Source organism: Scophthalmus maximus, chromosome 3, assembly GCF_022379125.1.
Source record: "Scophthalmus maximus strain ysfricsl-2021 chromosome 3, ASM2237912v1, whole genome shotgun sequence".
NCBI classification, from domain to species: Eukaryota; Metazoa; Chordata; class Actinopteri; order Pleuronectiformes; family Scophthalmidae; genus Scophthalmus; species Scophthalmus maximus.
This window is the reverse complement of record NC_061517.1, coordinates 13,088,951-13,115,322: the sequence shown is the minus strand read 5'-3', so window position 1 is coordinate 13,115,322 and position 26,372 is coordinate 13,088,951. Positions and strand designations below refer to the sequence as shown.

General features: G+C 42.1%; 1 protein-coding gene across 10 annotated transcripts in view; it reads left to right on the top strand.

Annotated features, from left to right (window-relative positions):
• The window catches only part of scn8aa (sodium channel, voltage gated, type VIII, alpha subunit a), a 46,805-nt gene extending 20,433 nt beyond the window's left edge, over positions 1–26,372 (top strand). For 5 of the 10 annotated variants that reach the window (XM_047330806.1, XM_035644676.2, XM_047330805.1 and 2 more), the window contains exons 10-27: positions 1,566–1,772; positions 1,852–2,133; positions 3,426–3,740; positions 5,283–5,418; positions 5,655–5,893; positions 6,741–6,914; positions 7,128–7,484; positions 7,629–8,102; positions 8,752–8,869; positions 9,675–9,829; positions 10,323–10,496; positions 14,682–14,804; positions 18,983–19,267; positions 19,575–19,628; positions 20,027–20,164; positions 20,264–20,368; positions 20,491–20,761; positions 20,871–26,372. In XM_047330806.1, coding sequence (XP_047186762.1) covers positions 1,566–1,772; positions 1,852–2,133; positions 3,426–3,740; positions 5,283–5,418; positions 5,655–5,893; positions 6,741–6,914; positions 7,128–7,484; positions 7,629–8,102; positions 8,752–8,869; positions 9,675–9,829; positions 10,323–10,496; positions 14,682–14,804; positions 18,983–19,267; positions 19,575–19,628; positions 20,027–20,164; positions 20,264–20,368; positions 20,491–20,761; positions 20,871–22,030 — 4,767 coding nt within the window. In that variant the 3' untranslated portion in view covers positions 22,031–26,372. The remainder of the gene's footprint in view (positions 1–1,565; positions 1,773–1,851; positions 2,134–3,425; positions 3,741–5,282; positions 5,419–5,654; positions 5,894–6,740; positions 6,915–7,127; positions 7,485–7,628; positions 8,103–8,751; positions 8,870–9,674; positions 9,830–10,322; positions 10,497–14,681; positions 14,805–18,982; positions 19,268–19,574; positions 19,629–20,026; positions 20,165–20,263; positions 20,369–20,490; positions 20,762–20,870) is intronic. The other 5 variants (XM_047330809.1, XM_047330810.1, XM_047330812.1 and 2 more) reach the window with 3 other exon arrangements.

Here is a 26,372-nt window from a genome sequence, read left to right as displayed (position 1 = left end):
TGCACATCACAAATCAGTCCTCAAATATTACTGCATGGGGTGCATAATTAGTCACTCAATTTAGAATTAATCACAGAGTTGTGGTTTATTTAGTGAAAATGCCAAAGCCTCTGTGGTTGTAGCAATAATCTGCTTTTATCTGTTTTATAAAACCACGTGACGTAGACGTCACCTCGGCTCTCAGCTCTTTTAGAGGGCACACCTAAATATCTTTTGACACTACACATTATGGGTTATTTTATTCTAATTTAATCTTTCATTAGTGTATAGGTGAGAGGCCGAGATGCAGTTAAGACATACTTAAGCCTGTAGATTTGTGTGAAAAACTACTAATTGTTTAAAATTAGATTAGATTCTAGTATACCTCCTTATTTTCTCCCCTTTCCCAATTTGACCGGCCCGGTCTGCATCCCGTCCGCTTGAAATGGTGGAGACACTCCTGCCTCCACATATGGAGGCCGAGTGGAAGGAAGGGAGTATGAAATATTAACAGCTTGGGATTACAGTATGGCCAATGAGGCGATGAGACCTGATGGGAGCAACCCAGCTCATACTTCTATTTTTGGTCCCATATCTTTGAAATTCAGCTCCCTGCTACAGAACTGCGAAGTACTCATTGCAATTGTGTATTGTATCATTAGAAAAATTATGGAGCCGTGTTTAGGTTTGGTTTCTAAATGTTGTTGTTTCAGATGTTCAGAAATGAAAGTGATATGGCTGAGTATAAAGAATCCTGTGGTGCTTGTTTCATCCCCGGTCCATAAAATGTCATAAAATGGTCCAAAATGGCGATCGTGGTTCCCAAACCCCAAGATGATGAGTTTTTTTGTGGAAAGTAACCAGGAAATATTCACATTTAAAAGCTGAAGAAGAGACTTTGGCCGTTATAAACATTAAAACTTCTTAAATCAATTAATCGATTACCAAAATAGTTGGTGATTAATTTAGTAGTTGATTACTAATCAATTCATTGATAAATCGTTGAAGCTCTAATGTCTTTTCACCTATTGTCATAGACCTATGAAAACAATAATCTGCATATTGAGAGATAAGTTTTGTAAACTTCTTTCCAGCTTGTTCAAATTTTTCTTGCCCTGCCGCTGCACATCAGCTTCCTCACTTACCGTCTCCACTGAGGATAGCACAGCAGCCCATAGAAACTTTTTGGCTGTAAGCTGGCTGGTATAGTGTGCGTATGAAAGTAGGTCAAAATGCATATCTCATGGGTCTCCCTGATGAACAACACAACCTTGGGCTTATGCTGGCGGGATGTGAAATGTGAAATGAGATTTAAACTGTAGCTGTGCTTGTGTATCCTTGTCACGTTTATGCTGAGTTGATTTTTATGCCCAGAAGCAGGCCGATCTACATGTCCTCTTTGTTCCCCACCAACAAATGGCTGTGTCTACATATCTACGTATTTCTGATGAGTCATTGTGACGTCTGAGGAGCAGGTTGACAATGAGCTTGAATCTGTCATGTATCAGATGTCATTGGCGCCTCTGCTCTGCTCTTCTCTTCCTTCACCCCTCCGCAACCTCCTCGGCTGCACTGCCTCTTAACAGACGCTGAGGGCGGCAGGGAAGACCTACATGATCTTCTTTGTGTTGGTGATCTTTGTGGGATCTTTCTACTTGGTGAATCTAATCCTGGCTGTGGTGGCCATGGCTTATGAGGAGCAGAACCAGGCCACCATGGAGGAAGCCCTGCAGAAGGAGGAGGAATTCAAGGCCATGCTGGAGCAGCTCAAGAGACAGCAGGAAGACGCCCAGGTCTGTCCTCTGCAGGATGGCGGCTGAATTAATTTTCTGAGTCATGTTATATCACTGTTCTATCTCTTTTCGTGTATAGACTGCTGCCATGGCAACTTCTGCGGGCACCGTGTCAGAGGATGCCGTAGAGGACGATGGAGGAGGGCATCTCTCATGCAGTTCCTCTGAGATGTCGAAACTCAGCTCCAAGAGTGCCAAGGAGCGGCGCAACCGTAAGAAGAAATGGCGTCAGAAAGAGCAGGAGAAAGAGAAAGGCGACAGTGAGAAGTTTGTCAAATCAGAGTCGGACGACGGCAGCAAGAGGAGCCGCTTCCGTTTCCCAGATAACAGGCTCGGTCGAAAGTCTTCCATTATGAACCAGGTGAGGTGAAAACATCTTGTTTTTTGTTTTAAATACAGCAGCATTTAAAAGGTCACAGTTTCTTTCGAAACACATAGTCCGGATTTCATTTGCAGAACATTTAAAACCTCCACTTGTAAAACAAGGTTTCTTGCAGTACAAAGCATACATTTGATAAACTTGGATAAAAAGGATTGGAGATAATAGTGAATAACTCATACCTTGTTTCAGGAAAAACATTTTGGGGTTTTTCATTGTAAGGGTTGAATACTTAAGTACTTAAATTCAATTTACCTTCCACAATTTTTGGTGGCAAAAACCTTGCAGAACCAGACAATATAAAATGAAACTATCCGCATGGTTTAACATCACTAGAGATACCCGAGTCTGAAGTGACCTTTAAAGCTTTATGAGGCTCAGTGATAATTAATTATGTCAAACACAAAAAGGGAGCAAACTAGACCATAACAACAGAGCTACAGAATTAGAATTGAAGGGCTTCTCGTCTCTATGAATAGAATATAAATGCCAGTGAATAATGTGACTTTTGTTGTTTTTCTTTTTTTTTTATGACTAGATGAGATACAATTCAGATTGAGATTGCTGCTACTGTACAATGTGGCGTTGTACGAGCTCACATGCAGAGGAGCATATAGTGGCCGGAGATTCAGAAGCAAATGTCCAGGTCCTGAATTATTCACAGTGATTACATGAATTTTTCAGATGGAGCAGTCCTGCTGCCTTGTTTAGGCCTCACTATGGCTCCACTGGGTCCTATATGTGTTAATGTTTTGTTGTGACAGTGGGAAGAAAAATCACTGATGTGACATCCTTTTTACTCTACATTCATCATCTGCACAGGCTGACAACGTTTGTCATAAATGTGATTTCGGTTGAGCATGCTGACGCAGTGTGCAGACGGAGTAATATTCAGATCAATACTAACAGCAGCTAGGATTGATGTTGTCATGACTCATGTTCCTTCCTCATGTTGTTTCAGTTGCCTGTACCTCTGCCCTGTGTGTGCGTGTGTGTGCGCGTGTGTGTGTGTGTGTGTGTGTGTGTGACCTTGACAGTGTAGGATATCGCTGACCCAATTATGTATTTCTGTCATGTTTATAAGTCGCATGAATCCTCCAGCAGAATATGTTTCCTCAGGGAAAAGCGTCCTGGTTGCATTCAATTTCCCACAGATGTTGCCTTTCATTTTGACCCCCAGAACTGATGACAAACAGTAGAAAAATGATGATGCAATCAATTGTAATTCAAAAAACACTTCTCCTCCTGTCTTCTCCTTCCCCCCTCCTCCCCAGTCCCTACTCAGTATACCCGGCTCGCCTTTCCTGTCCCGCCATAATAGTAAGAGCAGCATCTTCAGTTTCAAGGGTCGCGGTAAGGACGTGGGCTCAGAGAACGAGTTTGCGGATGATGAGCACAGCACGGTGGAGGAGTGCGAGGAGCGTCGCGGCTCCCTGTTCAGCCCCTATCGGCGGAACAGCTACAGCGGCTTCCACGGGAAGAGGAACAGCACGGTGGATTGCAATGGCGTGGTGTCGCTCATAGGCCCTGGGCCCGGTGGACGCCTTCTGCCTGAGGTGAAAATAGATAAGGCAGCTACTGACGACAGTGTAAGGAAGTCAATGATAAGACCTATCTAGGCATGGCCCCCCCTCTCGTCCGTTTCTTTTCTTTTCTTTTTGGCTCTCTATCCTACTCTGTCATCTTTGCAAGTCCGTATGTATCTCTTGGCTAAGCACTGGCGACCTCCCCCTCCCCCAGCCCCTGCAGTGTATGCTGCCCTCCGACGATAGGCCAAGGATAGAGAAATAATTATATTTTATATTGATAATACTTTGGCCAACCCTGCATTTGATAGGTTAGTGAAACTGGGTCTGTCAGTGACTTCCAGGCAATTTTTGCAGTTTGATTTGAACAATGAATGTCAATGTTTTGAATATGTTGATATCAAATTTATTTATACATGCACAAAACAAAAACACACGATTCTACACCTCTACTGCTTCCCCATTTGGAACATTAGATTTTGACACAGATCAAACCCCTGTTTAAAATTTAATTCACAACTTGTGGACTTGCTAGTGGTCATCAAATTCCTACATCACACACACACTCCAGTAATAAAACACATTTTTTGTTAACAATCAGCATATAATGATGAGTTAACATGCTCTAGTGTGTTGATGTGTTCCTCCTCCAGGAATCCAGGCCCTCTTCTAGCCTGTGTGGGTAGATCTACAGTAGGAGGCGGATGAAACTGAGGGGACTAACACTGTAGAGCCACAGTCATTTTATCTGCTTCCCTATTACTCAGACAATATTCCAAATCAGATACACAAGCAAAACACACCATCCTATTAGGTACTTATAATATATATTTTTTAAAACAAGGAGGGCTGCTGTCCTTGTCTGTCTTTATCTCTTTCTGTTTTCCAAACTCTCCCTGGTCAACAATAATGAATTAGTTTTGTCTCATTCTAGTTAGCATGGTAGATTTAAACCCTAAATTAGATCAAGCATGACATAAACAAGTAGAACAATGGCTATGGTGTTTGTTATTTCCTCTCCTTCTCTTTGACTTGGAGCATGCTTGTGCATGACAGCCGTATGGCTCTGAAACAATCTGCCTCTACTGCGATCTCTTTACAATGCTCTTGACTTGATGGTTGCAATATAAGTTGTGTGGTTTCAAAGTAGGAAGATACAGTAGCCAGATTTTGGAGATATTCTGTAAAATAACCTTATGATTATATTGCAATGGCAGCAAAGCCTCCATTATTGCATGACAGGACTGGAAATGCACTCATGCAGAAGCAGTTCTCCTTGCACAGCGTCTCACAATCCATTTATTATTTAATCGGGATGAGCTAATTACGTTCAAACACAATTAGGTCAAGTTGCCTTAGACCACTACTCCCACATTGGCTGAGACCTGCATGCACTTACAGCAGACTCACATCTTCCTCGAAACCAGCATTGAGATAGAAAAGGATGAAACATTGCCCCAGAACCGACCTCCCGAAAATCTGATCCTCAACTACTTTTTCCTGCCAATGCTGTTGTGCACTTCCCTCCGCCGGCCACCTGTGGTGAAGTGGGATGGTGTTCATGTCCTCTCCATGGGTGCTTGATTCTTCCTCTCCCCCTGACAGCCGACTACTGAGGTTGAGGTGAAGAAGAAGCTGTCGGGCTCCCTGATGGTGTCTGTGGACCAGCTCAATACCTCCTTTGGGCGGAAAGAGCGGGCCAACAGTGTCATGAGCGTCATTACCAACACACTAGTCGAGGGTACTGCCACTTTAACCCAGCTATTTAACCTGCTCTCTCATTATTCTTTAACTAAGGCTGCTCTCATTGGTTAATGAGTTTGACATGAATTTCCTGCTTATCTGCTTTGCATATTGAACAGTACCAGATACATACAGTGCATACAATTTTTTCTATCATTTGATACCATTGCATGCAGTACGCTAAAGCATGCCAGTATGTTTGGTTTTGATGTGTGATCCACGCTATGTCTTCAGAACTGGAGGAGTCTCAGCGCAAGTGTCCGCCATGCTGGTATAAGTTTTCTAACACATTCCTGATCTGGGAGTGCAGCCCCATGTGGATTAAGATCAAAGAGATTATGAACCTGATAGTCATGGACCCCTTCGTGGACTTAGCCATCACCATCTGCATTGTCCTCAACACCCTCTTCATGGCCATGGAGCACTACCCCATGACCCCCGACTTCGAGGACATGCTGTCTGTGGGCAATTTGGTGAGTGGAAATCTTTTTTTCTTTTATTTTCATTTTATTCAACCATGAAGTATTTCCTCTGCTTCTTCTCAGCAGCTCATAGAGGTATATTTTTCATCGACTAGTTGAAAGGACAAAAAAAGAGCAACCCCCCCTGCTGCTTCACTGTAACCATGCGTTTTTGAAATTCTTCACATACATGCACGCACGTGTTCCCTTTCTTCTCCCGCTCTCTCTCTTTCTCTCTCTGTACTCTGGCTGAGTGGAGCTGATGTTTGCTTCAGTGGAACCAGCCGGTCTCTCCACTGGTTGGCTGACTGGTGGGAGGCCTGCATTAATATTTCATGGAGGCTGATCGATGAGCTGCTCTAAAATGGTGCCTGAATCATGGATAACTCAACCTTGGCATTTTCCCTACAGGCATTTTAAGGAAATTGAGTTAATCTGAATCCCGGCACTATGACCGTTTTTTTACCTTTACAGTGTCACAGATGTTAAAATATGTCGTGTCAGCGTCCCAAAGCAAGCATGCACACGCACTCGCACACACTCGGGCACACTCACTCGGGCACACTCACACCACACTTCTCTAGAATAGTTGAACAGAAAAGGCCAATGGGTGGTACATGTGGATGTTTTTCTAGGTCACCTTGATTCAATATGAGTCATATTCTTACACACACACACACACACACACAAACGGAATACATTAATGTGAAGTAACTGTAGGGGTAATTTGTAACATTTATAACATGATGGATTTTTCTTGAACATATATAATGTATAACCCAGATAATGGATCAGAACAAATTTCTCCAATGTGATCTTTAACTCATGGTCAAATCTGTTCTCTGTCCCTACTTGCCAGGTGTTCACGGGGATCTTTGCTGGGGAGATGCTGTTCAAGCTGGTGGCTATGGATCCTTATTACTACTTCCAGGAGGCCTGGAACTGTTTTGATGGTTTCATTGTGACACTGAGTTTAGTGGAACTGGCTCTGGCTGATGTCGAAGGCCTGTCTGTACTGCGGTCATTCCGATTGGTAAATGCTCACTTTAGCGCCACCCTCAGCGAAACCAAACAAAGAAACCTTGTTAGTTGGCATCTTAGCTTGGGGAGGTTAAATCTCATTTACAGAAAAAATACCTACTAATCCTACCTACCTCTCTTTTTATTTCACTGACAGAAAACAGCAATTTGGTAAAGAAAAATGTACTGACTAAATCATGTCCCATCTTCTTTTCCCACACTTCAGCTGAGAGTGTTTAAGCTGGCCAAGTCGTGGCCCACCCTCAACATGCTGATCAAGATCATCGGTAACTCGGTCGGAGCCCTGGGGAACCTGACTCTGGTGCTGGCCATTATTGTCTTCATCTTTGCTGTGGTGGGCATGCAGCTGTTTGGAAAGAGCTACAAAGACTGTGTGTGTAAGATCGCTGCTGACTGTGAGCTGCCCCGCTGGCACATGAATGACTTCTTCCACTCCTTTCTGATCGTCTTCCGGGTGCTGTGCGGTGAGTGGATTGAGACCATGTGGGACTGCATGGAAGTGGCGGGCCAGGGCATGTGCCTCATTGTCTTCATGATGGTCATGGTCATCGGCAACCTGGTGGTGAGTGTCCACATTGGTTGGGTTTACGTGGTTTTCAGAGAAACAGTTGACTCTCAAACTACTTTAAAGTATTATAATTTGTTCAGAGACTAAAAGAATTGGCACACAAAATGAGGTCACTGATTTCTTATTCTGTGTCCAAAGGTGTTGAACTTGTTCCTTGCCTTGCTGCTGAGCTCGTTCAGCGCTGACAACTTGGCTGCGACAGACGATGACGGTGAGCCCAACAACCTGCAGATTTCAGTCATGCGCATCAAGATAGGGATTGCGTGGATCAAAAAGAAGTCGCGGATACTGGTGGCCAGTTTACTGAAGAAACCACCGATGGAGGACGAGCAGAAGCCTTTGGATGACATGTATGACAAGAAGCTGAACTGCATTGCAAATCACACCGGGGTGGACATCAACCGTGACCTGGACTATGCCAAGAATGGTAACGGCACCACCAGTGGTATAGGCAGCAGCGTGGGGAAGTATATGATCGATGAGGACCACATGTCTTTCATCCACAACCCAAACCTCACTGTTTGCGTGCCAATAGCTGTGGGAGAGTCGGACTTTGAGAACCTCAACACGGAGGACTTCAGCAGCGAGTCAGATAATGAGAACAGCAAAGAGGTCAGTGAGAGGAGTGCATGTATTTTATATATTTCTAATTATTTATCAGGCAAAACAGGAAATAATAATAAATAATCCATAAGCTTAATCTTAAAAAACAATAAATACAAAATCCTTTTTTACTTTTGCTCAAAGAGACCATGTGTTGTTTTTGTTCTTCAGGCATGTTCCTCTCTCAGGACAATAAGACTATGGGTGTGGCTTGTTACTCTGCACTGACAGGCCCTAATATAACTCCATTACGCAATAGACTCTTTTATATACAGTCATTTAGAGTGGCGGGAGCAGGCAAGCAACATGGATGAAATGGATATCTGCTGATGTACAATATGTCTTCTGATGAAATGCATTTAGAAAACTTTCAGAGCAGATCATCCTGTCATTTGATATTCCATCTCAGTGTTCATGAGGGTGATATGTGACGTTCAGGATCGTTATGATGCCCGTTTCAATGTAGGAAAAAAAACTTTTTTTCCAGTTTAGAGACTGAACTATCGCATATTGCATATAACATGATATTATCATTTCCTAAGCTAGGCACTGAGCAGCACAATTTAAACTGAAATGTTTCTGAATCACTGCAACTTTTTTTTCCTCACATTTGTTTGGATGTGTACCTGTGTGTGCTCATATGTCTGCATCTCTGCAGCTGGATGAAACCAGTTCGTCAGAAGGCAGCACCATCGACATCAAGCCAGATGTGGAGGAGGTGGTGGTGGTGGAGCCGGTGGAGGAGTACATGGAGCCAGAGGCGTGCTGGACAGATGGTGAGACCGCTGCTCCTGTTGCACTTCTTACCTCCTGTGATCATGTCAAATGACATGATGACATCTTTTGGTTGTGCACATAGGAACTGTTATCTGCTTCTTCACGATTACATTTTAGACAAGTCACCCGGCAAGACGGTCAGAAGAAAAGTAAAAGGTGGAGCAGAGGGAGAAAGTTAAAAAGAGAAGGGCCTTGCCACAAACACACAGCTAAATGCTGCAAAATAAACATCAGGTTGTAGGTTTTGTTCAATGTCATATAATCATTTAAACATTTGAGCTAAATCAGTATCTCATGACTGTAGACCTATTTTTCTATATGTACATTCATATTTGCAATGATTGGTATTATGCCTAGTGTGTTTTTGAGTGTTCACCCATAGTTTACCCCTAACAGTTCCTGTGGGTCAGTCTCTAATTTTTTTTTTTTACACCTCACATACAGTGGTTTCCATTAACAGGGTTGCCTGAATTATTGTTTCAGTATGCCCATGGATTATTTACATTCATAGCCTGGGTGTTTTAAACATAGTAGAGATTGTGAATATTGATAACTTTTTTTGAAGGTGCAGTATGAACAATGAGGTGATCTTAGCTTACTTCAATTCAAGGCTGTCAGCAGGATCCTTTCAAAACAGTGAAATTCACTATTGAAATTTACCCAAAGCTTTATGGCCAGACAAAGTGTATAAGTATAGGTGAATTTTGTAAAGTGTACATCCAAACTGGAAATGTCATTGTTAGGATTTGCTGTTTAATATAACATATCATATCACATGTTGTCTCTTTTCCTGTGTCCCCTCAGGTTGTGTGGCCAAGTATAAGTGCTGTGACGTGGACATTACTATGGGCTGGGGAAAGCCCTGGTGGTTCCTGAGAAAAACCTGCTATCTGATTGTGGAGCACAACTGGTTTGAAACCCTCATCATCTTCATGATCCTCCTCAGTAGTGGTGCCCTGGTAAGGAGGCCTGTGTTAGCATTTGCATACTTTGCAAAATGCAGAAACAGATGAGAGAATGAAAAGGACCAATTCAATATAAAGAGACAGAGACCAATTTGTGTTTGTGGCAGTGAGGAGGTGAAGCACATCAGTCTGTGGTGCAGTCAGTTTGGTTGTCAAGTTTCAGAGCTGCTTGGATGAGGGAGGGGCGTCAGTGATTAATGAACTGTACTATTCATCAAACATGGGATCTATTTATGGGGATAGAGTAAGGCCTTGTTCTCAAATGTGTTAAGAAAGACCAAGGACTGCAGCAAATCTACATTAACTGTGAAATATTTAATGCGGCCTGTTTTTTTTTCTTCTTCTTATAAACCATTGTTGATGATCAGCCCTGAGTAAGCTTTAGTGATATATACAGTGTCCCTATCATAATTATAAAGAATCAGGTGTAATATTCCCTTTGCTGTCATCACCGTGGCTGACGTTAGATTCCTGTTTCTCCCCGCAGGCCTTTGAGGACGTGTACATCGAGCAGAGGAAGACCATTCGGATCATTTTGGAGTACGCTGACAGGGTTTTCACCTACATCTTCATCCTGGAGATGTTGCTGAAGTGGGTTGCCTATGGTTTTGTCAAGTACTTCACCAATGCCTGGTGCTGGCTGGACTTCTTCATTGTGGATGTAAGTTCAGCTCTCACTTCCTAAATTGTGTGTAATAGACTGGAGCAGAGGAGTGGTTACCTGGTCCTCCTGGTAAAAAATAAATTAAAAAAACATACATAGAAATATATAGTCTATTAAACAGTGGTGCTAATGCTAATTTCTACATAGGTATAGGTATACCATAGAGATAAAGGTTTTGATGTTTCTAAAACTCTCTTCAACTGCTGCATTATTTTTGTCTGTAGGGTGTGGTTAGGTTTGAAAGGTCAGGTTTATGAACTGAACATCTGCATCATGGTTTGCAAAAGGTGAGAGGGCATGTTGTGAAAACTCGAGAATCATCTTTATTTTTGTTTAAATTGGGACAGTGTTTTACAAGACTGTTCTAAGGTCTGTCCATATCAAATAAAACACATCACAAGCCTCTCACCTTTTTACAACTCCATCAAGCAACGATCCCTAATTTTACTTGGTTGATCACTCTGAGACACTTGAAAATCTACATTCATTATTTACACACTTATGTAAGCATGCACATGTCCACAAATTTGAATCAGTCAATTGATAAACGACCTTGATGATTATGATGTCGAAGATGTGTCTCTGTAAAGACGTCTTTACCCGTGTCTCTGACCTATATGATGTTTGACGTGTGCCTTTGTCCTCTCTCTCTCTCTCTCCGTGTGGACTTCTCTGCTCCTTGTGTCACTCAAGTTTGAAAGACCAGAACAGGGATGATTCTTCAGTCTATCATTTTGCAGTAAAACAAACCATGTTACCAACATTTAATCTCATGTTAAGACAACATAACTGAGATATGTCTTTTTCAAATTTTCAATGGGAATTGAATGTCAGGAAGGGAGGGCAGCATCTCCATGGCGAGAAATTTACAGACCTATTTAATATTACATAAAAGCTAAGATTTTTGATAGAATAAGAATTGCCCTGATTTCTGTCTTTCTCCTTGAACTAACCACCTCTCCACAGTATCCAACACCTCAGCCAATAACCGTGAATGGACTCCTATCAATGGCCAGAGGTTGCCATGTCATTCATTCATTCATTATAAGCTCCTGTAACCTAGACCCCCTGCAGCAAATACTTTTAATTCAACATACCACAGATAATATACAGTTTTTATCTTGAATTTTACATCAACACATTGATACATTTTACAGTTTGTATGGCTCAAAAGTACTGTTAAGAGCTTCCTAAAGGAACAGCACACATCTTTTTTATTTATTTATTCTTTGAAAGTAAACACATACAGCACTCACAGCTTGTGGCAATTACAATCATACCACAATGTTATGATTCTGGTTATTGCCACTGTAAACTCCCTCCATGTGTAGGTGTGAGCTCAACACTGGACAGTGCATTTCAAACAAAGAGTGACCTCCCTCCCCCTCCCTTCTCTCCTCGTTCCCTCTTGAAAGTGTAACCTCAGGAATGTGGTGATATTGTACTTGCTGCGATGTAATGATGGTGGGTGACAGGCGGTCAGCGGTAAGTTTGGTCTTCACTAGTGCTCCCCCTCCAAAAAAAAAGAAAAGGCTTGTGCTTGATGAGTCTGGGTTGTGTTGTGCCTCTGCTGTCCTGTGTTGTGGGGTCAAACCATTGCCATTGACTCAGAAAGGGGGGGCACCATCATTAGACCGGCCTGTATTTTTCCGAGTGTGGATGTGCCCAACTCTTTGTGTGAGTGTGTTCCTCCTCATTTTCCCTGTGTTATATCTTTCTGTCATCCATTTGATTTGTGTCTTCCTGATTTTCATTCTGAGAATGTCAGGGGCAAGAAATATAATGTGAGAGGATGAAGTGTTCGAATAAATCGGTTCGCTGCATCATCGCTGGAGAACTCAAATATAGATTTGCAAAGTTAAGAAGTATATTTTCTAATGTGTAGAAATATGATAGTCTTTAATTAATTTTGAATTGTTGAGATATAGACAATTCTTGATTACTAGTGATGCTGATGTGTGTGAGCATGAGGCTGATGGGTGTCATACTTCATTCATCTTTCTTTTCCACTCATATTATTATCATTGTTTTGTTGTGTTTTTCCCTTTGTTTTAGTTTGTTTTATTTCTGTGAGGTTCTGGTTTGTGCTGTCGTCATCATGGGATCACAGCCCCAGATGTCATTGGCCTTGCCTTGCAGAGCTCTGTGAGAAGGACGTTGAGGTTCTGAGGCCGCTACTGCCCAGCGGGGGGGCCGGAGGCCAGGCACCCCAAAGGGGGGCTCTCCAAGGGGTCAGGCTGAAGGTGACAATTACCCCAAACACTGTAGTTTAGATCAAGGCAAAATCTTTATTTTACTGCCTATTCTCTCAGGAGAATCTAAATACCATCCCCTCCAAGGACACCATAGACCTGATGTTTGAACAGTGTCCAACATTTGCAAGAACTTGAATCTGTGCTGACATCTTTCCTGCTGCTCTCTCTATAGTTTTGATTGATTCCACCCTTAAATGGTGAACTGTTAATCTCTTGTAGTCTATGTTGATAATGGCAGCGGTAAAATGAAGATTTTGGCTGTGACATTCCTCCCTCCGTGACTTTGGTAAGCTTTGGATGTTGTGTAATTCTTGCGGTGAGTTTGACCGGTTGGTGTCGGTGGCTGGTTGGAGGTGCTTTCACGTGTTTACTGTTGATATTTTTCCTTATTTGTAAGGAACTGGTATTCCTCCTGTTTCAGTCCCTCCAGCCTCCAGACTGAGAAAATTAGTTAGGATAAAAAAATTTAAACAAATCCACGAGGGTGACGTACTCCTGTGTTCTTATACACATTCCTGAACAAACAAAAGTATTCCTATGTACCTGAATTAATGATATTTCGTGTCTTGCTCTTATACAGCTACCCTCTCCTGCATTTTTCATTTTGAATAACCCTCATTCGTCCAATGCGTACTTCTTTACAAATCTTCCCCGTGCAGCAGACGGCCAGTAATGGCCGCCTTAGCACACTTGAGGTGACTTCACCGAGGCTAAGTCCTTCCTCCACCGCTTACCACAGATCAAAGAACATTAGCACTCCACATAGTCCATTTCCTCTATTGGTAATGATGCAATACATATGTATTCAACTTAGATCAGCTCTATGGACCAGACGTATCAGGTGTGTAACTCAGGCCACTATCACCTAAATTTGCTTTGAATTACTACTGTGTGAAACCTCTGCACATTTACAGTGGCACTGAGTATGGATGTGTGTAGAGAGAAATAACGACTTTATTTAGGGATTAAGTGAGTGTTATGAACTAATGACAACACACAGTGAAGTGTTCTTTGGCTGCAGACATACCCTTGGTGGCTGCTGCGGGACGTGAGACGGGGCTGCACCAGTTTCTTTGAAATTGTGTTATTGTTAACTGTTGTTAACTGTGTGTAACTCGACTGTACTCTGTATTTTTGTCCTTTCAGTGCTATACACTGCTAATGACTATATCTGGCCCACCCTTAACCTCCATCCCTGTTTATTGTGTGTGGTTCACGTGACTGTGGCTCTCCTAATTGACTAAATGCTGTGTGACAGTTGGATTTGATGTCTGAGACAGAAAATGGCAAAATGACATTCTTGTACATGTTTACTTGTATTCTTTCTCTTAGGTTCCGTTAGTTTGTCTGTCTTAAATTGTATGGGATTTTATGCCTCAGCCCAAGAGCGACATGGAGAGACCATGTTAGAGGGGCAAGGGTAAGGCTCTCAAGTCTGTTGGGTTTTTATCAGCTTCTACTGGGTAACCTCTCTCCTTCCCTCTCCTCCCAACTTCTCTTCCTCTCCCAGTCCCTTGACTTGTATCTTAACAAAATCATGTAGCACTCTTTTCTGCCTAATTTACCCTCTATTTGAGTCTTATGTCTGTCTGTCTCTCTCTCTCTCTCTCTCTCTGTCTCTCTCAACCACAAATTCTTTTGCAGGTACAAAGGACTTTCACATCTCGTCAACTGCCCCAAAATAACTGACAAAAAATCCCTATGGTCTACTGCTATTAAAAATACTACACACATAAAACCTATACTAAACATTGACCTTCTCTCTATGTATATACATGTATAAATGCAATATTATACATGCATTTACATGCATAGATTTATGTGTGTGTGTCAAGCAACTCTCCACCTATGCCAGGGCCGTCTCTCCTAGTAAATATTCTCACTTCTAACAGTTTGGAACCTCTTTTGCTTCTCTGTTTTTGTGTAGGTGTCTATAGTCAGCCTTGTAGCTAATGCGCTGGGCTACTCCGATCTAGGGCCCATTAAATCACTCAGGACACTAAGGGCCTTGAGACCCCTCAGAGCCTTGTCACGTTTTGAAGGGATGAGGGTAAGATCCAAAGCTAAGCAGCTGATACTTCCGCATGCCCATTCAACAGTTTAAAGCATGCTAGAACTGACCTAAAAACAAACTAAGAGGACAAAAAAATCCATAATATTTGGGGGGGATTGTTTTCAAATCCAGGAAATGAAAGCCAAGAAGTCACCTTTCCATGCGCAATCTTTTACCATGTCTTTGTTAGAGCAAAAAAAAAAGAACAAGTCATGATGCAGCTGGGAGACTGAGTAAAGTAACAGTGAAGTAATGTTGCCAGCAGAACATGCATTTCGATTGAATTTCTTAAACAAACAAACAATTGTTAAAAAATATCATAATAAAAACAACCCAAAAACTTTCACAAAGCTGCCTCATCACAAGTGACAAACTAGAAATGACCTCATCTTACTTTGTTTCTTCTTGTTTGGCCGAAGTGGACGTGAAATTAGTAAACATAAACCAAATGTACATGCCATCTCATAGAGCATTCAAATCAACACTTAGCTCTACATTTGGCCGGATTTTCAACCACTGCTTTCAATTGAGACCCCACCCCACCCCACCCCTGCTACCATAACACCACCCTTCCCCACCCCCATCCCTTCTGCTCCCATACCCCTCCCCCAGCTCATCCCTCAATACATTTGGGCATCTGGCATCGAGAACAACCAGCAGGAACCAAACCTCTGCATGCCGGGCGGCTGCCTAACAACCACTCAGAGGAATCTGTCATTTTAATCACTTGCTGTGACAGTTCTTCTGGTTGCTTCAGCCTTCTCCTCCTAAAAATACATAGATGTGATTGGTTGTCTTCTTGAATGGTGGTAGCAATAGGTTGCGCCTGGTTGTTGTCACCCCCTCGTCCCTCTTGTCTCTTTCTCTTCCTTTTTCTCTTAAACCTCTCTCCTTTCTTGGACTGTTTGCCACGTCTTCTGGTTTGAGTTTCTCCACTTCACCTCAGACTATCCCCATCTCCACATGTGCAGCACCTGCCCCACCTTTCCCCCTCCTCCTCTGCCTCTTCCTTTGCAACCCCTTGCCCCTTCACTACTCACTTCACCTCAACCTGGTTTGGCTGGGCCAGACTGCTGGAGGGTCACCACACTCTCTTCCTGGTTGTCCAGGATCTTTCTGCATCAGGAACTGAGACAGAAACCACACACTCTCTGTGTTGTGGCTTTGGGAGGAAAGTATTTGTTAGGTTTCTGCCGTTATCAGCGCCTCAGGTCATATCCTCTGACCGTCTGATCTGCTAAAAAAATCCATTGTAGTGGCAGATTATTACTGTAAACTTTTCTGAACATTGGCCATATTAAAAACTTCTGATCACTTTGAATGCCTTCCTTTTGGGAATGCAGGCAGAAGCTTAGCAAATATGCTAGGCTGCCATTTCACACAAGGCATTACTGTTGTCATTTCATGGCCCCACTTACTGTTGCGCACACAGCAGGCCCTGGCTTCTTGTTGCCTTCCCCTCCCACAGGAAGTGAGACTGGGACGCAGCAATGGGCCCAGTGAAACTCTAACTTTGAGTTTGGGGTCTGGGTGGGTGGTGGCCCATAGGTTGACTAGCGCTACAGCGTTCGGACAACACTCTCAACCCTTAACAGACAATGTGTCGCCTCTCTTTAGTACGTCCCAAAAATGACAGCCCAGTAGAGGAAGAAGGCATGTGTAGTCATTCAGTGGGTGGATTGATTGTAAATAAATTTGGACTCATGGTTAAGTCTCATTCATACCAAATATCCAGCGACTAAAATGTGATGCCATTGCATATCAGCAGACATCAACACATTTAGGCCCTGGATAGGCTTTATGGATGTTGTCATGAATTTTCAATTTAATTTTATAGGTTTAATTGTTAATTTTTGGATGGCAAATAGACCTGATGTCATTTTTGTGGTGGGAAGTCATGGCACATTTGCTTCAGTACAGTATAAATATATGAAGTACCACTTCCCTTTTGAATGACCTCATTCACTGGGTGTAACTTGTAAAAGAGATGCAGGTGGTCAAATAATGCAAAGGGGAAACAAACAGAGGAATTATATCTTGCTGTATCAATATTTTAGTGTAATGTCATTGCTCATCAATTAAGTTACTGATTTTGTTTGAAATGAAAACTGTTTTTTTTTTGTTTTTTTTTATGAGGTCAAAGCAATAAATAAATGAAAAGGGAAGTACATGAATGGAGAGATGAAACTGTATGGAAGAGATTCTGGAGAGTTCGCATGATGGGAACTTAAACATCTTCGCTGGTTGAGTGCTTATGGCACGATGCTTCACATGGGCCAACACAACTCACCAGCGCCGAGTGAGCGTCGCAGCTTCAGTGGACACATTGCACTGCTTAACATGCAATGATTAAGGGCTGTTCTGACTTTGTACTTTGCTCTCTCTTTCTCTTAATGCTGCTTTGTATTCTTGGTCCCTACCTTTGTGAGCAATGCATTGTACAGGAATGAAACTATGTCTAGCCATCTATACCCCAATTTCAGAAAAATCTCACTTTTCCTGACAAACCTACTGAAGTTTAAGTAAAACTCAAAGATTTTAAAATGATAACACATTTTGTCATTTTAGCTTTACCAGCTACTAAAGGCTCCAGTCATCGCGGGCCTTTTGGATGTAACCTCTGAACCCCGATCACTTCAGTTGCCTGTCTTCGCTATAAGCAGGCCAAAGTATAATATAGACCAAATTTTATTTTACAAATTTCATATTGTGTTGTAGATGTTTGTCAGACACCCATATACAACCCATGTAAATATCAGAATGGCTCGTCAGACACAAACAAAGCTTCAGCCATTATCTCTTTAGCCGCTATCTCTCTATCCACACATTTCTCTATTCATTTATTTATTGATTTGAGCGGATCTTGAGATTGCACAATGCCATGTAACACGCATGTAAGATAACTGCCGATGCACATTTTGCATTTTTGAAAGCCATTTTCCCTCTTTCTGAGAATGCTTTCTACTCAGCATGGCCTAATTCCTTTTTTAAATACTAAATTTTTGAAAGCAGTTCAATTGTACCTCAGATCAAGCTAAGAGCCATTCTCTCAGCAAGTGCAAAGCAACACTGTGTGGGGAAAAAAAGATTTGAAAGAGATATCCCCAAAAATATTTTCTATAAGCATGTTACATCAACTCAGTGTTTAAACGGTGGCCCTCTTTACAGCACCTGTAACATTTATGATTCCATGTTCCACACCAGTCATGTTGTGTACACGCTGAGAGAATCCTGCTCTGGAGCTCCTCCCCGTCTGTGTGTAATGAGGAGGGAATATGGCTCCACATAACGAGTCTGCCAAAGACATGCATGCTCAGCTGTCTGCCTGAGAGCTGCTGGTCGGCCTGCCTTACACTGGTAGTGAGAGATTCACTGTGCTGAGCTTATTACGGGCAACAATCAATCTATGGGAAACCCGATTGGATTGTTAGAAAGGACTAGGTTTTGGGGTGGTTGTGGGATTTATACTATTTTCCTTTAAAACTGCTAAAGTGTTACAATATGTTGTTTAACTTGGGATAGTTATGGATTAAGAATATTCACTGTCTAAGATTGGGGTGGTAGTAGTCGACACTTCATAGTGCTATGGCAAACACCTGTGATCAACTTTTTTGTGATGTCATAAGCTGTATAAAGTAAACATGTAGAAACATACACACATCTGTTTTATCCAAATATTAAAAACTGCATTTCACTTTCAAATGCTCCCATCATTATATCATGTATAATTTAAATCTGAAATAATTACAGGAGCATTTAACAGGTTTTGTGAGTCCCTGGATAAATAAGGCTTTAGGTGGCTTTAAGTGATGGGTGTGTGTGCGCGCTTGTGTATAATTGAGTATCCCTTAAGCATTTCTAGCCACATGCTTCAACAGATCAAAGAACATCTCAAAGTCACATCAGTGCTGCTCTTAATTAGAACACAACTGATACAGCACTCCTTCCCATTAAACTCCCACATTTCAGTTTGCACATCAGTGGTGTTCAGTGCTAATTTTAGGCCACATTAAACTGTAACACTGCTCTTATTGCCACCGGTAAACGAACGGCTCAATGGCGTTTCTAAGTATGATGCCATAACAGTATGTAGTGTCTAGTCAGGGGTTGAATGAGATGCATTTTGTTTCCTGGTGCTCACACTGTCATATCCTGTCTCCCCTGGTCTGGTCTAGGTGGTAGTCAACGCTTTGGTGGGAGCCATCCCTTCCATTATGAATGTGTTGCTGGTTTGCCTCATCTTTTGGCTGATTTTCAGTATCATGGGGGTCAACCTGTTTGCGGGCAAGTACTACTACTGTTTCAATGAGACATCAGAGGAATACTTTTCTGTTGACGTGGTCAACAACAAGACGCAGTGTGTGGCCCTCATGCATCAAAACTTTACTGAGGTCCGATGGAAGAACGTCAAGATCAACTTTGATAATGTGGGCGCCGGCTACCTCGCCCTGCTGCAAGTGGTGAGAGTGTCGCTCCTCTTCTATTCTTTAACGCCATTTCTTCAAGTTTTTATTTTCATTTTTTACTTTTCTGTTGTGCTGCTGCTTCAAATTTCCATTTACTTTCACAGTATCTTGAGGCTTTCTATGGTCAATAGTTATTGTGAATATGTATATTTTGTATTTATGTTGTACGTGTTTCTCCATGGTCTTTTCTTCATCCACTTGTCTTTCCTTGTACAAGCTCTACCAGAGGACATGCATCAATCTGGTGTTCTTATTACGTTTTGGTTTCTACAAGTGTATTTAATTATGTTTCTCTTTAAAGGCCACGTTCAAAGGCTGGATGGACATTATGTACGCCGCTGTGGATTCCAGAGAGGTATAGTCATTGAGTCTTCAATAGATATTCTAATGCTCACTTCAGGTCTCGAAAGGAATTGTTCAAAATGTTCTGAAAAACCCTAATTTCTTTCCTTTGCTGAGGGTTAGATGAGAAGATTGTATACTAAGTATGAAGCTTAGTTTAGTATTAAGACAATTTTTCTTCTGAATTGACAAATGGGTGACAACTTATGAACTTTAAGGTGCAGCTGAGCAGATTTGGTTACCTTTGAAAATAAATAGGCTTACTGTTCAGACTGTTCAGTCTTGATTGATGTTTTCATCTAACTTATGGTAAGAAAATAAAAAAGATGTTTGTCCAAACATGTCAAATTTCCTCTTTAATCTGTGATAGTGAAATACGTCAGTGCCTTCAACATTGTATCTCCCTCTTAGGTGGAGGACCAACCAGACTATGAAGTCAACATCTACATGTACATCTACTTTGTTGTTTTTATTATATTCGGCTCCTTCTTCACCCTCAATCTCTTCATTGGTGTGATCATTGACAACTTCAACCAGCAGAAGAAAAAGATAAGAAACGTTCTCTCTCCTAATTCCATATTTTGCTTCAAGAATCTTATTCTAAAGTGTAGAATACAATTATAACCAAATCTTTGTTTGTCCCTTTACTTTGGAGGTCAGGATATCTTCATGACAGAGGAACAGAAGAAGTACTACAATGCCATGAAAAAACTGGGGTCCAAAAAGCCACAAAAACCTATACCTCGACCACAGGTAGGTTTCTTCTTGGATTACTGCTTTTGAACAAGTCTTCAGATTATTCAAAATATTTTGTGTTTGGTTGACACCTCACCAGATCTCAAGTTCATCCCTCTTTGTGTCCTCTCACCTCATAGAACAAGATCCAGGGAATGGTGTTTGACTTTGTGACGCAGCAGGTTTTTGACATCTCCATCATGATAATGATCTGTCTCAACATGATCACCATGATGGTGGAAACAGATGATCAGTCGGATGAAACGGAGTTTGTCCTCTACTGGGTCAACTTCATCTTTATCGTAGTCTTCACCTTGGAGTTCTTGCTTAAGCTCTTTGCCCTTCGCCACTATTACTTCACCAATGGCTGGAATATCTTTGATGTGGTGGTGGTCATCCTGTCTATTGTCGGTGAGTGAGAGAGGTGTAAGACAAAGCAATAAGGGGGTGAATTGAATTTCTCACATGTAGAAGTCTGATTGTGTTCTCCTCCTGTCTTTCCCCCGTTCCTTTCCCTCAGGTATGTTCCTGGCGGACATCATTGAGAAGTACTTTGTGTCACCAACCCTGTTCAGGGTGATCAGGCTGGCTCGTATTGGTCGTATCCTCCGTCTGATCAAAGGAGCGAAGGGCATCCGGACTTTACTCTTTGCTCTGATGATGTCACTGCCAGCCCTGTTCAACATTGGCCTACTGCTCTTCCTGGTCATGTTCATCTTCTCCATCTTTGGCATGTCTAACTTTGGCTACGTAAAGCACGGAGCGGGCATTGATGACCTGTACAACTTTGAAACCTTTGGTAACAGCATGATTATTCTGTTCATGATCACTACGTCGGCTGGATGGGACGGCTTGCTGCTGCCGATCCTCAACTACCCACCAGACTGTAACCCCAAATTCGAGAACCCTGGTACATCTGTGAAGGGCGACTGTGGTAATCCCTCAGTGGGAATCTTCTTTTTTGTCATGTACATCATCATTTCTTTCCTGATTGTGGTCAACATGTACATCGCCATCATCCTGGAGAACTTCAGTGTGGCCACAGAGGAGAGTGCTGATCCACTCAGTGAGGATGACTTTGAGACCTTCTACGAGATCTGGGAGAAGTTCGACCCCACTGCCTCTCAGTTCATCACTTTTGCCAAGCTGTCCGACTTTGCCGACGCATTGGAACATCCACTCCGTGTGCCAAAGCCCAACACTATAGAACTAATTGCCATGGACATGCCCATGGTGAGTGGCGATCGCATTCACTGCCTGGACATCCTGTTTGCCTTCACAAAGCGTGTGCTGGGTGATAGTGGTGAGTTGGACATGCTGAGGCAGCAGATGGAAGAGCGTTTTGTGGCAGCCAACCCCTCCAAGGTGTCGTATGAACCCATCACCACCACCCTCCGCCGCAAACAGGAAGGTGTCTCTGCCAGAATTATCCAGAATGCCTACCGTGCTCACCTTATCAGGCGCGGCATCATTTTCAAGCGCTACACTTTTACTAACAATAAGCTTGAGAATGGTGGGACCAACGAAGAGAAGAAGGAGAGCACACCGTCCACAGCCTCTCTCCCCTCTTACGACAGCGTGACCAAACCTGACAAGGAGAAGCAGGATGAGAACAAGGAGGAGTGGGCAAGGAAAGAGAAAGACAAAAACCAAAAAGATGAGTGGGAATCCAAGTGTTAGGGCTCAGTGACTCTCAAAATCCAATAAAACACAGCGCAATGAGACTCTGAGCCCAAACCCAACACATGTAGAAAAAGTGATCATTTGCAAGTAAGAAAAAAAGAACAACAACGAAAAGATACAAAAAAATGTTTACAGACTCAAATACTACTGAGGCAATGTGGTTTCTTATGTCGTCAAAGACAGCTGAACCAATCACAATCAGTTTACCGTGGAACTTTTGCTGCGTAGTGACCAAGTTCATAGAAATGAGGAACAATTACAAAATGAAAAACAGTGACTAACAAAGTGTGCTGGCCAATTGCACACATTCCTTTGAGGACCAACTGCCAAGGCACAGACATCTCTGCTAGATGATTGGAGAATTTGCAAAATACCTGCCACCACCAAGTGTGGAACCGCCCAGCAAAGCTCTAATGCTCTGGGACTGGATCACATGGATCCTGCTAGAACTGTGTTAGCAGTCTAAAGGTGGGTCCATAACGCTGAGTTTACCATCTTTATCAAGAAGAGAACAATAATCAACCAAGAAAAAATTAGCTAGGAAGGAAACACGTGCGAGGGAGGGGGAAACCCGGAGACAAAGATTTTTTGTTTGTTTGTTTGTGCTGAGTATATCTTTACATTATTTGAGCAGCAAAAAAAATATAACATTTAGCCCATGTCACTAGTCTTTTCATCTCCTCTTTGTTATACTGACACTGAAAAAGACATTCTTTACATGGGCTTTCACACTGGCTGGGTAGGGGTCATTAGTCATGCTTTGACTTGGGCTGAAGGAGACTTGCTCAGACGGAGTACCAGATGAAGTAATAATTATTGTGCTCGTTCAATGCATAGAAATGACTTGCATGAAGGCATGTTTTGATCAGGAATCATGCATGAGTAATCATAGTCCACAAGACACGAATTCTCAGACCACTGCAGTGGCCTGACTATAGGTTTGAGGCTGTCCACTGGGAAAATTACGAGAACTATAAATGGAAGATGAAGATTATGATGATGATATATAGAATATTGGGGGAATAATATTTCTATGATCCCGCCCTTCACTATTTTTGCTTTAATGTTTTAATTCAGCCCCTCATCAAAGTTTCAGGTGAATGAAGGACAAACACTCAGAGGCAATGGGGGGTCAGCCAATGACACAAACTAGAAATGGCTTTTTGCTCCTCTGTAGGTGAAAGGTTTAGAAAGAGTGTGCAGTGAATCAGTGTGTTAGGAAGCAGAATATCTTCACGAGAGTATGCAAAGATTTTGAGGGGCCATGTCAGAAGTCCTGAACCAAACCCAGGGCTTACATATTTTTGTCTAACCACATCCATCCTACTGTCACTTTCCTCACTTTCCTGTGGTCCCTGTTACGGCAATGGGAGCAGGTGATGTTTCATGCCAAGGAATCCATACCTGGCACCAGTAAAGATCTGGTGTGCTCGAAGCGTCGATAGATATCTAGTTTACTGCTGTACTTCCTGGAGAAGGGACAGAAAATGTTTTAATTTAGTTTTTTTGGGCTATAGTGGAAGAACAGAACCACAATGAGATACATTAGACCGCGCTATTAGATTCATGTCAATGCAGTTCCTCTTTTGTACTCTATTAGATCCACACATTCCCAGTGAGCGATGTCTTAGATGGTGCTTTTCGGACAATTTGAGTCGCCAGCTTTTGAGGAAAAAAAAGAAGCCTTGAAGTCCTTCTCTGAAGTCCTTGTGATACAATCAGTCTCAGAAAAGGCTTTGATCAGTGAGCGTGACAATGACCATCTGTAACAGCAGAGTATGCATCGAATTATCACAAGGACATGCCTTGTCGTGCCTAGCATGTAGGAAAGGTGGATCGCCATGAAGGGCTTGTGGTTCTGTCCGCAGAATTAAATGGATTTTGTCTGATATTACAGGGAGGTGAACAGGCGACAAATAACACGGTGTGAACATGGACCAATAACTGGGTAGAGCCCCTCCCTTCAGGGTTTTAGACTGACTGCCATGAGAACATGCAAGAGCAGAAGAAAAGAACTGTGCTTGGTCTGAGTCGGAGTGCTGAAAGTCCCATGTTTGTCAGTGTATCATTGTGCTTTTGTGGGACCTCTTAAACACTGTGTGGTGTTGGACCCAGGCTCACACCATTTTTTCACTTACTTGCCGGCTTTCAAACGCCATCATCCGCTTCACAAACGATTAGCCAGAGACCAAGGTAGAAACCTAACAGTTGCAGAGATAAAGCATCAGCAGGCCTCGCATTGTCGCAGCTATGTTGTATAATAAGCGTTGTGGGTGTTTTTCATTAAAAAAGAAAAAAAAACACAAAAAACTGAGGCATTGTCATGTGGCCGACAAGACACAACTGCCTCCTCATTATTCCTGCCAATTCTTTTCTACACAGGAGTGATGGTCCTATTTATAAGTGGATGACTGGACATACATCTGGCATCCGCCGTCACACCAGTAATGCTATTTGGTGTGTTTAACACTGCCTGTACGAGAACCCCCTGTCTGTAACAATAACTGAGGTCTGTTTACAATATGAGGTCTCCGAATCAGTTTGGCTGCTGCACACTGAAACCAAATACATTCCCAATGAGAACCACAGGAGGAGTGAACAACGTCATCCGATTATCCCATGTTCATCTTGGATGTAATGTTTTAGAATGATACATTCACACTTGGAAAAAAAGAAGAAAAAAAAGTTTCAAAAAAATTAAATAACAAAACACAAAATCATATGTACAGTGCAGGCTATGATGTAAATGGCACAATCGCTGAAAAAGAACAAACTTTTTGGGAGAAACTATAAATATTGTATTATATTTTATTTTATCGGCATGCTTTGTTGTGTTTTTTGTAAATAAGGAAATTTTAAAAATGTTACTACTAATAATCAAAAAAATAATAATAACAATAATATAGAATGGCTTCCAGCTATGCCCTTTGTCACATTTGTTACCTTTTGGATTTTTTGAGACACTTTTCACTTTGTTGACGGAAATTGAATGATATATAGATATTATATAATACAAAAGATATATACATGTATACATATATGTCTATATGTATATACATGAAACAGAAGAACACTGTTTGTCACATTTGATCTGTGTGCAACACGTTCAGTGGATGTCTAAAACTGGTTGTTTCCAGCACCCTTCTATGTTGGAAGAATAGCTCATGTGCGATGTTACTGGAGCTGCTTGCCATGGATTGTAGCCTGATCATGATGAAAGGATAATGTTACATCTCTCACTTACTGTCATTTCTCTCACCTACACTGAAAATACAGGACGCGCCCACAGTCATGGACACACACACACACACACACACACACACACACACACACACACACACACACACACACACACACACACACACACACACACACACACACACACACACACACACACACACACACACACACACACACACACACACACAAGTGTCTCTCCTCTCCCGCCAACTTTACAGTGATCTCTTCCCGGAGGATGTCAGATGGTGTGACTGACTGGCTCGTCCACTCTGAGATGCTTCCTTCCCAGTGTCCTATCCCCCCTCCACACACACACACACACACACACACACACACACACACACACACACACACACACACACACACACACACACACACACCAGTGCCATTACAACTGGACATGCAACAACCGTGTACTTGCTTCTCATCCACAAATTTCTTTTGATGAATGGTTTGTTTCTCGTGTTCCACTCAATGGCATGTGCCTTTTTTCTGCTTTTTCTGCAAATTTGGATGTCGATGCCACACTGGTGAAAACAAGAAACAATCCAAAAAAGGACCAAACAAACAAAAAAGAAACAAAAAACTGTGGAGGGTGGGGGTTTGAGGGTGAGCACAACATTAATCAGGGAAGTCGAGACTAGAACCACTGCCAGAGGACCATCCAGACTCCCCACTTATCTTAATATTCAACAATGTGTGATGTTAACAGAAAAAACAGCTCAACAATGTTCTGTTCTTAGTGCTATGTGTGTCACCCACTTGGCTTGTGAAAAAGCAGCTTGCCTTCTAATATTTCCGTTTGGTTTCTTTTAACATTTCTGTTTCCATCTGAAATTTATTTTTGTATCAATATTTGTTCATATGGGACTCATTCTTTTTTTTATAGCATGGTTTATTATGGGCGTTTTTTCTTTTTCGCTGAAAAAAAGTGCTTTTTCAAACTGTTGTTATCATTTGACACCGTGATAGAGGATATACAGTACAATATGATGGTGTGTTGCACAACCACTTGGACTCTTGGTAAGAATATATGAAAGATTGTCTTCATTTGAGCACGAACCTTTTTATTACCAATAAAGCAGCCTTCCAGTTCCAA